Source organism: Corvus cornix, chromosome 14 (genome assembly GCF_000738735.6).
Source record: "Corvus cornix cornix isolate S_Up_H32 chromosome 14, ASM73873v5, whole genome shotgun sequence".
Taxonomy (NCBI): Eukaryota; Metazoa; Chordata; class Aves; order Passeriformes; family Corvidae; genus Corvus; species Corvus cornix.
The window spans coordinates 10,684,403-10,697,586 of NC_046344.1; the positions used below are offsets into that span (position 1 = coordinate 10,684,403).

A 13,184-nucleotide genomic window follows, 5' to 3' on the forward strand; every position below is an offset into this window, starting at 1 on the left:
AAAATAGCAGTGTAGTGGTTTGGTAGCTTTGTATAGTTCCTGTAAAAAGTCAGATGAACTCTTAGCCTTGAAATGAGGCTCCTGGCAGAAGGGCATTGTTCCTTTCTGTGTAGCATCCTTGGTTATAGAAACTTCATTTTCAAAACAGGCAAGCTCTTTATTAACTCTTTCTCAGTGAAAGCTGCACTTTGACTCAAGGGTGAGGATTCCATGTCTCACTATGCCCTCATCCTCCCATTTCTTAACATTTGAGTGTGCAGCCTTTTTAAAAATTTCTGAATCATTCTTGCCTTGTTTTATAACAAGAGATCTTCCAGCTTGGTGAACACAGTCCTGGGCACTATTAAAAGCAAATGATTTCTTCTAGGTAATGGCTGGCTTTCTCCCTGAAAAAGTGGATTATTGTAATGTTCAGATGATGTTATCATTTTAATAAGATAGTAAATGTGCAACCTCTCTCTGAAGTCAACACTGTGTTAAAAGAGGGGAAATCAAAGGTGAATATAGACACTGGGGATTCAGGGACTTGGCTGTTCTTTTCTGTCCCACCTCATGTCCCTGAATTGTTTATTTAATGTACTTACAGCTACAAAGACATGTTATGGCACTAGACCATCCCAATTTAGCTCTAAAGACTCATCACAAATCCAGCTGCCATCAATTTCAAACCTGGAATAATTTTTAAATAAGAAAATTATTTGTCTTTTCTCATTTCCCTAGGCATCTTTTGCAGGATGAAGCTCTGTGGTAATACAATCTCCAGTGGCATAAACAGAACTTTAGATTGCTCCCTTGGCATATAATTTCTGTAACACTGTTGCTCAGAAAAATACATATTATCCTGGTATCAGCTGAGTCCTAAATATGTCTGGAAGGCAGTTTCATAAACCAAAAGTCAGCTCCATTGTGTTTATTTTACTGCACTCTTTTTTTCCTAGTGCTGCTGCAGAATAGGAGCATAATCTAAGATGTAGAGCTTGACTGCATTGTAAATATTCACACTGTACTAGAGAGTATTTCTACTGAAATGAGAACATGCACTAAGTATACCCACTTAGGGTTTTATTATTTTAAGAATCATTGAATTATTATTAAAATAAATTATAGTTAAATTAATAGGCAAATCTATATTTGTAATGTGCATCCCCTTGGATAAAGGGGCAGGGCAGGGGAGGAGGTAAAGTTACAGATTCTGCATCAGAGCTTATTGACTAAATTGCACTTAAACTGAAAAAGGGATAATTATAAGTAGGCCAAATGAGTCACAGTCAGGGGAGGCCTGTTTCTCTCCATTGAGGGTACAGGGAGTCTGGATGATGAGCAATGTGTGATTGCATTGCACTTACCTAGAGCTGGGTGAGAATAAACTGCCCTTGATTCTCACAGGGCTTTACAAATGAGGCCTTTGGAGTGGATAATGACATTGCTAATCCAGTTCTGGCCCTGTGTGAGCCTGGGGGCAGCGTGCTGGCCACTTCCATCTTGGGATGAATTAAAAGATGACTGAAAATAGAAATAACAGAAATTACAGAATGGATTAGCTGGTACAGAATTTTTCCTGTAATGTCAACACATTTGGAGCCACAGAACTGACTCTGAACATGTGAGGCAGCCAGAGTCTGGCTTGCTCTAAATTCCATGTCTATACAGGTAGCTCCTTTGTGCTGTCTTTCTGATTCATTCTCTGAGTACAAAGGTGCTTAAAAGTAGGTGACACATTCACACACTTTGATCTTAAATATGCTTACATAATGTTCAAAAAGCATAATGTTGGAAGACTGGAGATGATAAAAATAATTTGGGTAAGAAAAGTACTAGAATTGAGTCATTAAGACTTAAACCTCCAGTTTTCCATTTCACATGTCAGACTGACAGGGCAGTACTGTGGCACATTTCTTCCTGCAGGAGACATACCAGTCTGCTTCTCCTCCAAACCTATCCTTTCCATTTTCATTTCAAAAATTTTGAACTATATGCTACTTAGAAAAATGTTGAATTATGTTTTAAAAATGTGGAAATTGTTGTCATTGCAATGGAGGGTACCTATGCTAAATCCTGTGATTACGTTGGGAGTACAGTGAATATGTACTGAAATACTTTCTAACCATGTCTCTGGGACTCATGGGTTGTCCCTGCAGGGTATACTGGCAAGGTTTAATTTAACTGCAGCTAAACTAACTGCTCTTTGCAATTGCAGATCCCCATGGACCATCCTTTACCATTGGAAAGGCAGTGTGGTTACTGTGGGGCTTGGTCTTCAACAACTCTGTGCCTGTGCAAAACCCCAAGGGGACGACGAGTAAAATCATGGTGTCGGTCTGGGCTTTCTTTGCTGTCATTTTCCTGGCCAGTTATACTGCCAACTTAGCTGCCTTTATGATTCAAGAGGAATTTGTTGACCAAGTGACTGGACTGAGTGATAAAAAGGTAGGTCTTCAGCTCAAAAGAGGTCAGTGTCCATTCTCCATAATCCTTCTAGAAATTTGTGCTTCATGTTAAAAACTGTGAGCAAGATAATGAGCTAAAACTGGATGATTTCCTTCTGAGTGCAAGTGCAAACCTTTACTAACAAACCTAAGACCCAAAGCATAAAATATGAGTCTGTTTTCAAAATCTCTGAGTTGCCTGTTCCAAAGTGGCTGCATTAACTGAAAATTACCTTTATTTTGTGATAGAAATCAATTACTGTTTGGCTAAAAAGAATGCCTTACCAATATAAAAAGCTTGAAAAATTGTGTTGGATATTAGTAATATATTAATAGAAAAAAAGTCCATTTGCAAAATTATTGTGATGGATATGCACAAGATACTTGAAGGGTATGCTTTTGTCAAGTCTATGCCCGGTTGTTTGAAAATGAAACTAAATATTGACATTCAGAAGAAATATTTAAATGCAGTATAGCCCAGGGGACAACAAGGGGTTTTTTCAAAGGACAGAAAATAAAGGAAATCATTATTAAAAAAAAAAAAAAAAGAAAACCAAACCAAAAAGGCAACATCTCAGTCTTGTCTGTTTTTTTGTTTTAACTGCTTTTTATGACCAGCCTTTGATTGATTGTCTGGTATATCAAAGCAAGCATGGCTAGAGGAAAGATAAAAAGAAACAAAAAATGATAATAGTTTTGTTTTCATTAAATTGTGTCACACAACCTTTGAAAGAGCATGAAGATTGTTAAATATACCTGTATTTTAAGATAATATTCTTAGAAGAGACAGATAAATGGCATTCTCTCTTGGGGATAAATGAAAGGAGATTTGAGAAACATCTTTCTCCCGTTTGTGAGAAAGAACAGAGCATTTTCCAGGGCCTCTGGGTTTTGGCAGGATTTGCCTTGCACCTGGGACAGCAGTGGGGCTCAGGTCTGACAGTGCACCCTCACCTTCCCCTCCTTGCTGGCTCTTTGCCATGGGGCTGGGAAATGTCAGCACTCATTCTGTAGCTTTTGGTTAATAACTTCCTTAGTTTTGTCATTTTTCTATTCTGACTGCTAAGTAGGCTTTTATTTCCACAAAAAGCAAAATAAAAATAGAAAAATACTTGAATCAGAAAATACCATCTGTTCTTGTGTGGTCTGCTGATCATTTATTTGATCTGCCACCTTTGTTTCTATTTTTCAGTTCTTCAAACTTTGCCTGTAGCACATGGAGATAAGTCAGGGGAGCCATGCCTTTTCTGATTAAATTAAACAAGTTAGAAGTCCAGAAAAGCAATGGACTATTTCAGAATATTCTTATTGTCATACATAGGTTTTGCCTCCTCCACAATACTGAGGTTTCTTGGATTTTAAAAAATCAAATAACTGGGGACAATTTATGGGAATGTAATCTGACTGATGTTCAATTATTTTTCTCCTCTCTTTGCCATGTTGCTACAATGCTGTTAATAGGAGAACAGATCAGGAATTTACAGGATTTTACTGTTCAGTAGAGAACTCTGACCCTTGCAGGAAGCAAAGCAGTTGCAGGCAAGGGCCAAAAATGTGGGTGTAATCAATTTTGAATAACTAATACCTAAAAGTTCACTAATTTATTTTAAAAAAATTTAAAAAACCCAAAACCCACTTCTGGGCTGGTAAATCAGTTTGTTCTTCTTCTCTCCCACTTTTTCCACTGCCACATCTGAAGAGTCAAGCTCTTCTGTCAGTGCTGTACTGCCAATGCAGTAAAGTATTCCCAGTTAGAGATACTGGGGTTTCCACATGTGATTGACTGCTCTCTCTGAGCAGCCATCCCTGACCCTCAGCATTCAATATTGTCCCATTCAGGAAATCTGTTGCACTGTATGAGCTGGTTCACCAGGTTTGCTGACACATGATGATAATGTGTTATTTACCCCTTGGTGCTTTAAGACCTCTTTATAGTTTCCTTGTCCTTTGAAATGTTGCTAATGAATTTCTGAATGCCATGTCCTTGGAGTGTCAGCCAGAAATACATGGCACAGCATGTACTGGAGTTAGGAAGGGTGGGTGTTCATAAACTCAAATGATTCAGCAAATGAGAGGAAAATTATATTTTGACATTCTTGTATATGTAATAGGTGTTTAAAAGCTTTGTCTTCATAAAAAGGTACAGAAAATGAGTCCAAAGTATCCAGCAAAGCCGACATTGTTGGCCTTTGTTACTTTTGAGACCATTTGTGCCTATTTCATGCAATGAAAGAGAGAAATATTTGCTAAAGGAGGGTAGGTAGCAGTGCACAGAATTGTCTTGCAAAGTGTTAATCTGCTGGGATTCTGCCACACTTAAGAATTACCTCACGTACACATGGTCCAAGAGCTTCTCATCAACCTTAACAGGAAACCTTAATGATACCACTTACAGGTTCCTTATTTTTGCAAGATTCACAGTATTCTTGTAGCCTTGGCTTCCTGTTCCTGTGCCCTAGGATGGCACAGGTTGTGCCGTGACTGTGACGTGTCTGTGTGACAGCAGAGCAGCAGAGAGCTAAAGGCAGCGTGGCTGGTAGGCAGCGAGGGAGAGCCTCTGACCCCAGCCCCTCTCACCACTGTCCAATATCAAACCCTTCCCGTGCTTCCTGAGGGTGGGCAGGCACAGCTACTGCTGCATTGCAGTAACTGATGATTATAACAACAGCCTTGGAATGATGAAGGACTGATAGCTGTATCTTTGTAGGATCAGAAGTCAGAATGTCAGGTTCCCATCTGGTAAAAGAAGAAAGGAAAGTGTTCAAATATGGGTGTTCTTCTGTCACTTCAAACGAGTTGTAATTCCTGCTATCAGCAGGAGATTATTTACTGTTTTCTACTATATTTGTAATGTTTCCCACGGTTCCTTAAGAAACTCCAGAACAATAACAAACAGCTGCTCTCAACACCAGCCTTTTTAGGCAAGCAAGTAAATCTTTAAATGAAGTCAATATTTAATGTTTCTGAAAGAGCACTTTGCTGACTTAATGGAATTCCCAGTTTTATTGAGGCATATAGAAAAAATAAAATAAAAGCAGAAGACTGGAGTTCTGTTGCCATGTGCTACAGCTCTGTCAGGTGGTAGAGCAGGGGGAGACAAGAACGAATTGGTTACTCTTCAGAACAACAGTAGATCTGTCCACAACTATGGCTCAAACAAGGGGCTTGTACATTCAATTCAAGAATTTTGTCCATGATTTAAAAGATTAGCATTTCATGAAATGTCTAGGAAGAAAATGGTTTCCTAGCAGACATGACATATTTTGTTTCTCATCATGGGACTTCAGGGAAAATGAATGCATGTAGGGCCTTGATCTTTTTTTTTTCCTTGTCTCTTGTCTGCCATGTAGATCTTTGCTGCAGTCACAGACAGTGACTGTCCTGTGTACTTCTCCAGGACATGGCAGTTCACAGAATATAAGTTTAATATAATTGATGAAAACTTTATTCACCTCAGATATGAGTGCAGTGTTAGCAAAAAGATTTAAACCTTTCTTTCTTCTTTACAAGTAGTCTGTGAGCAGGCAGTAGTAGCAGATGATGGTTTCAAAAGATAATCTCCTTGTGGGTATTAAAATTTGTTGGTTGGTGCCAAAAATTCCAGTCTGTAGATGGGATATGGAACTATTCATCTGCTTTTTAACTCTCTGACTTTTGAATGAACTTGGGCTTTTTATTCATCCCTCTCTTCTGCGAAAATATTTTTGTCTTCCATGAATGTTAAATTTGAACAGATGTGTTAATTTCTACTATTCCTATGAGAGGAAATGCCTCCCAACATCCTAGATTCATATGAACGTTCTTGAAAAGTGAGACTATTTAAAACCAAACTCCATTTTGAAATTACCAGAATACTCCATCATACTGTCCCTGTTCTCCCAGTTCCCCTGCCATTCCCTCAGTTCACCTGCCATACTAGGAACTGAGCTTGCAGAATGCTCACCACAGCTGAATTTCCAAAAAATTAATTCCAGTGATATAAGGAGCATCAAGTCTTACAGGTCCTGAAATCTACAGTGTTTCTTTAATTATTTTTTCCGGTTCTATTGACTGGCAAATTTAGGAGATACTAGAAGCCATCTCAATACATCAGAGATACATTATCTGTAGATTTAAATAAAGTTGATAGCAAGCTACATTTATATCAGTAGAATCTCTGGACATATATTTAAAAGCAGGGTTTGTTTCAGTGCTGCATAATAAACTCAGAAAGGGAGATAGCAAATTAGACTGAGAACCATGAGCAGTGTACAGTGTAATTTTGGTGCATGGGTCAATTACTATGTGTAAAAGTAGTAGCAAAGTTATAATTTAAACAGTAAAGCTGTGAAAAGGGAAAATGAGGAAAGTAAGACATCTGTTAGCTAAACAAATAGAGAAAAATAGAGTTCATTCCTTTATGCTTTGTCAAAATATGCTTAATTAAAATGGAGCATTTAATTGTAGTTCTGTAACAAGAAAATGGTGTTGCAGCAGTAATTTCACAGTCAAGGTTTGATGGAATTGAAAATACTCCCAGTTTTTGTATAAACCCATTTGTATTCTGTTTGCAAACTGGCACTGGATCTTGGGAATTCTTGATGCTCTGAGACCAAATGTTAAAAAGAAATTTCCTATGGAACCCCAAAGGAATCAGCAGCTGTATAAATATTAGTCATCTCTTGCAGCGCAGGATATATAGATTGCTCTTCTAACTTCAGCAGTAAAAACAGAGTGCATTTTACTGTGGAATTTATGGGTGACTGCTTTTATCAATGCTCAATTCAATTTCCTCATTAGCCAATAGTTCCTCTAATGTGAGTGCCCTTTTGCATTTGTTTCTTAAAGAGACATTTTAATCCTAAAGTGTCCCTTGGGTTTTAAAGGAAGGTATTGAAAAGGCACATAGAAAATCTTCAGGTCTGTTAGCAAAAAGTTTATGTGACATTATTTGAAGGATTGCCAAGTCTGAAACCCGAATGTGCCCTGAGCTATTGCCATTCCTTTGCAGATATCCCCTGGCTGGTTCATCTGTGCTGATGCAATAGTGAGGGTAAAATTGTAGAATAAACCTATATGCCCTCAAGGAAATGGTTTGTAGTTTTAAATGGTAGGGATGAACAGGGACTAGGATTATAGGTGTGGGAACTCCAGAAGCCCTTCTCATGTTGAGCTATGTACTTGCTGAGCCCTTGTGGGAGCTGCAAGAGCTTTTATTCCCCTCCAGTCGTGGTGGAGGAAGGAAACTCCCTCACTGTGTCTCTCCCTGGAAGTGCTTCCTGCCATCCCTGGTACCCTCCAGGACTAGGGAATTGGGCTCTCTGTGGAGTACTGTGGATGATCCTTTTCCCATCTTCCTGATGGGGAATCACAATGTCCCAACTGAGGTGGAAGTGGGAAGTGACTATCAACAAAATACTCTTTTCCTTTGGTTTCAATTTACCAGTGTGTTTGGGTTCCCTAGAGAGATGCTGGCAGATGAGGATCTGCTCCAGTTTCTGCTGTCTTGCCATAGTGCAAAGCATGGGAGAGAGTCACATTTGAGTGGCAAAATGGAGTTGGTTTAACTTGGATGTAGATTACATTCAGTCAGTGTGAAGACAGTTTTTGGTATAATAGACCTGAATTAACCCACAGCATTTGCCTAGAAGGAATTTGAGGCAACTTACACAGCTTCTGTCTTTTTCAATCTGAAATTGCCCTTCGTCACATTTTGAATGCCTGAAACACTTTGCTTTTCCACTTTCTCTCTAGTTTCAAAGGCCACATGATTATTCACCTCCTTTTCGGTTTGGAACTGTCCCAAATGGAAGCACTGAGAGGAATATCCGAAACAACTACCCTGATATGCACCTTTACATGACCAAGTTTAACCAGAAAGGAGTCGAAGATGCCTTGGTCAGCTTGAAAACTGGGTGAGCTTTTTCCCATGGTTTTTAAAGAATGCTGTAAAGCTTTCAGAAACAGAGAACTATTGATCTGTGCTTACTGTGATACTGAGTGGACTGATGTCAGGCTGACGTGTGGTACATTGCTCTTTTTTTTTCTTTTCCCAACTGCACTCTACAGTTATCAAAAAGGAAAATGATTGACTGTGGTTTCTATGGTTATTTTAAAATTACAATGTAGCTTCAATGTCCTATGAGAAATAGTTTCAAAGGGCAGAATTAATGTTTCTTAAATTTGAAGACAGTACAGTCTCTTGTTACCTTTGCAGTGCTGCCTAATCCTGCTTCTGACAATCTTGGTAAATATTCTGGCAAATAGTATTGTCCTTCGTTCTTAAGATCTCAGACTTAGACTTGAGTGCCATCCATCCTTTTCTCTCTGAAGCAGCCCATTCTGCCTGCTTGGGCAAAGAGAAATTTTCATTCTTAATCCTCCAAAGGTATGAAAGTGACTCATTGCTCATACCATTATTCATCTGGGTGACAGGAATGTGCTAACTCTAGTAATATTTTCTAAACACTTAGGCTTGATAGTAACATGATTATATTTGTTAATAATACAATAATAATAATTTATCAATATAGGCTTTTTATGTTTTGTTTTGAAGGGAGAAATTACCTTAGTGGATTTAAGTGTATGTACTCCAGGGGCTGTTTCAAGGAACATCTCTCCTGCTATTATTTAGGGTGAACACAGGACACGTTTCTTCCTATACTAAAATACCCTGTTACTTTTGGTCCTTTTTGGGGAACTGCTTATCCTTCTCCCAAACCTGTATGGGAATGTAATGTATTACTTAAGCAAAACACTTTGAAATCCCAAAGTCTTTCCTTAGAGTGAAGATTCCCTTCTTTAAAAAGTTATCCTTCCAGCTGTTTCCTTCTCTTCTCTCTCATGTCTGCTGTCTGGACTCTCTCTGCCCTCATTTCTCCAGGGATTCTCAGCTGGAACTTCCCAGGCCTGGTTTGCCCCATCCCAGGACAGATTGTGTGAGATCAGCCTTACCCAGAGGCTTCCAAACTGGAGCTCCCGCTCTGACCAAGCCTGTGCAAGTTACATTTTGTGGGTGACAGCTGCATTTTGCATTAGAGATAGACAGCTGAAGCCTACCATTCCTGCTGGGAATTTTTGAAGAAGGACTTGTCCTAATTTCAGGCATTGTAGGGCCTGTTCTATTGGATGGACAGTTTATTTAGGGGATGTATACTGCTTGTACTTTTCACGAACTATTTGTGCTACTGAAAGCCCTGAAAAACTGCTGTTAGCTTGAAAATCAGGCCACTTGTCAGATACTTAAGTGTGAAAATGGGGGGGGCAACCTGACTGCAGGGTTGTTCAGGATGTTCGCTAAAATTCAGGCTGGCTGCTCCTGGGCAAGCTGATGATCCTCCTCAAAAGCTTTACTCCTTTTGACAGCATAAACGATCCATTTTTTACAGATTTCTTTTCCCCTGCTGAAGTTTCTTTCCTAAGTGATCTCTCTGTGTGGACACCCCCAGGTGTCTACCTTGCTCCCCTTGACTGATATTTCTGTAGCAGATGGTACAAATAAGCTTCTGGGTCAATACAAGTAACTGCTACCTACAGCTGTGCTCCTTGGAATTTTGTCTGGTGGCACCTGCAGGAGGATTGAACAGCAGGGTGTCAGCTGCTTTCAGACTCAAATTCTTCAAAAACAATTTTTCATTTTTTCTGCCAAATTTTCTGTTCTTCAGCATACAGAACTGTTTCTTCTTCCTCTCCCCCTCATGAATTCATTGACTAAATTCTTTCTCTCTTCCATGTAAAATGTATCCTTTAATCTTTAACTAGACTTGATGAAGTTTTCCTTCCCTCCCTGATTCACTTGATTCCATGATATTTAGTGCATCTGGTCCCATGGAGTCTATGTTTCTGTGGCTCTTTTGAGGATGACTCATCTCTTATTCCTCAAACTGCTTCTGCTTCCAGAAACATACATAATTTCTATTTTCCTCTTGTGTGTGTGTTTTGTTCACCTTATTACAGCTAATTTGTCTCTTTTCATCTTTATCTCTTTCCAAAACTATTCCTGTACTTTTATCTTTTCTTCTTTTTCATTCTCATCCTTGGGGATACAAGAAGCAACTTTCTTTATGCATGGTAAGGCTTGCTACTTTTCCACAGCTTTTTGAAAATGAACTATCTGATAATTTTAGTCATCTATAGACTGAGAAGGACTTGGAAGGAATGTTTGGTTGATAACTGCTGCTGTGAGTTAAAATAAATATTAACTGTGTTATCCCTGGAGAGTGTTTGTATAACCTGTATTTCCAATCTCAATTTGAAAACTACTTTTGCTTAATTGAGGACATGAGGTTTAGTCCCTTTTAATTACTTTTGTATAGTGTTTGATTCTAATTTTAAGGTGGAGCAAAAAATACGAGCAATGAAGCAATGCTTAATGACTGAATAATGCCACACATGTGGCCCTTGTGATCTAAATAGAATGAAATGATAAAGTAGCATCTTGTCACAGTTCAGTCTGATTTTGCTGTATCTCAAACAAAGTCTTTTGATCAACTTTAATTAGCATTAGCATCTTGAGATGTATTGGGAATATCTTGATCTTTGAGACCATTGTGTTTAATGGAAATGTTATTGAGTTTAACTGGAATGAGAAAGCAGGGAGGAAGACAAACATAAAATTCCAGATGCACAGATTTCTGAAAACAAATTTAAAACCAAACTGTTGTGGGTTTTTTTTGTGTTTTTTTTTTTTTCTTTCTTTCTTTCTTTCAAGAAGTAGAAAATGAGCTGCCTCAGTCCACTTGCTAATGTGGCCAGAAAAAGCCTGGGGTGGGAGAAGTATGGATAGAAATATGTATAAAATAAATGGGGTATTCCTGCCTTTATTTTCTGGTCAACTGTAAGGGTTAGATAAACCTTGTGTTGCAGTATTGCTGTACATGCAGAGGTGAGTGTGCTCACATCTGTGTCTGGGAAGCCTTGAAAACATACCCAGCCCCTTTCTGGTTTCATCTTTGAGAGGTGAAGCTGGTAATGTTTCAAAAATTTATCATACAAGGAAAGCATCTGCCTTTGTTTTTTGTTAATTAGAAGAAGAAACTTCACTGCATGGGCAATAGGCTTGGACCTATCTTGTTCAATTAGCATCAAAAATGTTTGAGATCATCAGCTGGGAGATGCTGCAAATCAAAGTGGATATGAGATTTTTGTGTTAGTCTGACATTGACATTATACCTACTCCCTCAGGTGAATCCCCATAGGGGGTTCAGTACAGCTTATTCATGAAAGCTTGTTAACATCAGGGCTGAAGGCAAAGTTATCAGCTTTATTGGTTTTTCCTCTTTGATAAGAAATCAACCTTTGTTTCTGAAAAGATCTAAAAAAAAAAAGTCTGTAAAGACTCAGTATTATCCATCTCTTGTCACTAGGGTCTTATTTCTGAGATTCACAGATATATTTCTCAGGAAGCTGCTGAAACACCATTTGAACAGCAGCAGAACTTTATTAATTAAATGTCTCAGTTTGCAACCAGGCCTGTTAAAAAGCAAGACCTTGTTATTGAAGTACTACTCAATAGTTTTCAAAATGGCAAAATATTGTCCCTCCTTCAATGCAGTTCACTGCTGAAAGCAATCATGATCTTACAAGCTTGTCAAAAAGTGTACTTGTGTTTTTCACTAAATTTCATGCATTTAAGGGATCAGGTGGTCCATGTGTGCTGTGCTACGTGCAGAGCTTGGGACTGGTCCTTAGGTAGGACCAAGCAGCTCAGGGCTTCTGTAGGTTTTTGTTCCCTAATGAGAACAGAGATGGCAGTTGTTGCCCTGAGCATTACTCAGGAGAGCAGAGTCTGTAAGGCATTAGCTAATGTGTTCTTGGTGGGAACATCCAGCTCTGCCAGAGCCGTGGAGGCTCCTCTGAACTCTTTAGATGTTTATTGATCAAATGCAGCCTTCAAAATGCATCGCAAGCATTTCTGTCCATGCTGCATTTAATTGATCTACATTTCTAGAACTCTCTGTACCAGGGAGACAGATCCTATTGATTTTGCTCCTTGAAGAGAAAATAAGTTCCCAAATAGGAAGTTGTTAATTATTGTGTTATGTTTGCAGGAGCTCTTTGGGTTTGCTTCCTTCTGTTTGCCTGGCTGTATTTTTCCTGAAGAGATTATAGTTAAAGAATACCATCTTTTTGCAGGCAAAGCAGGCTTCCAGTTGCAGTTCTCTGGTGTGGGTTGTATGAGCTCACAGCTCTTGAGTTGCAGTGTTTCTATTTGCGGCTTTAAAACTGTCAAGAGGAGAAATTGCAGTGGCAATAAACTGGAAATGCATTTCATATTCTCACCTTTGCCCCAGCACATCTACAGTGGAATATAGTCTGGGATTTAACTGCTAATGGTTGAAATGAGAAAATTTAATTGGGAGAGGCTCTTTTTACTGTAGGGATAAAATGGGAAATGTTTGCTTGCCTGTTGCCCGTCACTTCCTTTCAAGGGAGCTGCGGGTACGAATCCCTGGTGTTCTCCAGGCAAGCAGCCCCATGTACAGCTGCAGATCCCCTGGCTGTCAGGAGTGCTTTACAGCTTTTATTGCCAGCCACAGCTGTGACTGTGTGCTCAGGGATTTGATGCTAAAGTTTACTTGGGACTTCATCTGCCTTCCTGTTAAAGACAGCAGTGCTTATGTTGATAGACATCGAGTTGAGTACCTTATTCCCGAGTCCTCTTGGACACGCTGATGGAATTATGGAGCTGCTTGGAAAGGCTGCTGTGGTGGCAGCAGGTCTGCACTGCCAGAGCCTCAGCAGGCACGGCCTCAGGTGTGCTGGGTTATCAGATGTGAG

General features: G+C 39.2%; 1 protein-coding gene across 4 annotated transcripts in view; it reads left to right on the plus strand.

Annotated features, from left to right (window-relative positions):
• GRIN2A (glutamate ionotropic receptor NMDA type subunit 2A) overlaps positions 1–13,184 on the plus strand; it is a 167,894-nt gene that overhangs the window by 119,637 nt on the left and 35,073 nt on the right. For all 4 annotated transcript variants that reach the window (XM_039560307.1, XM_039560308.1, XM_039560305.1 and 1 more), the window contains 2 exons: positions 2,198–2,427; positions 8,160–8,320. In XM_039560307.1, coding sequence (XP_039416241.1) covers positions 2,198–2,427; positions 8,160–8,320 — 391 coding nt within the window. The remainder of the gene's footprint in view (positions 1–2,197; positions 2,428–8,159; positions 8,321–13,184) is intronic.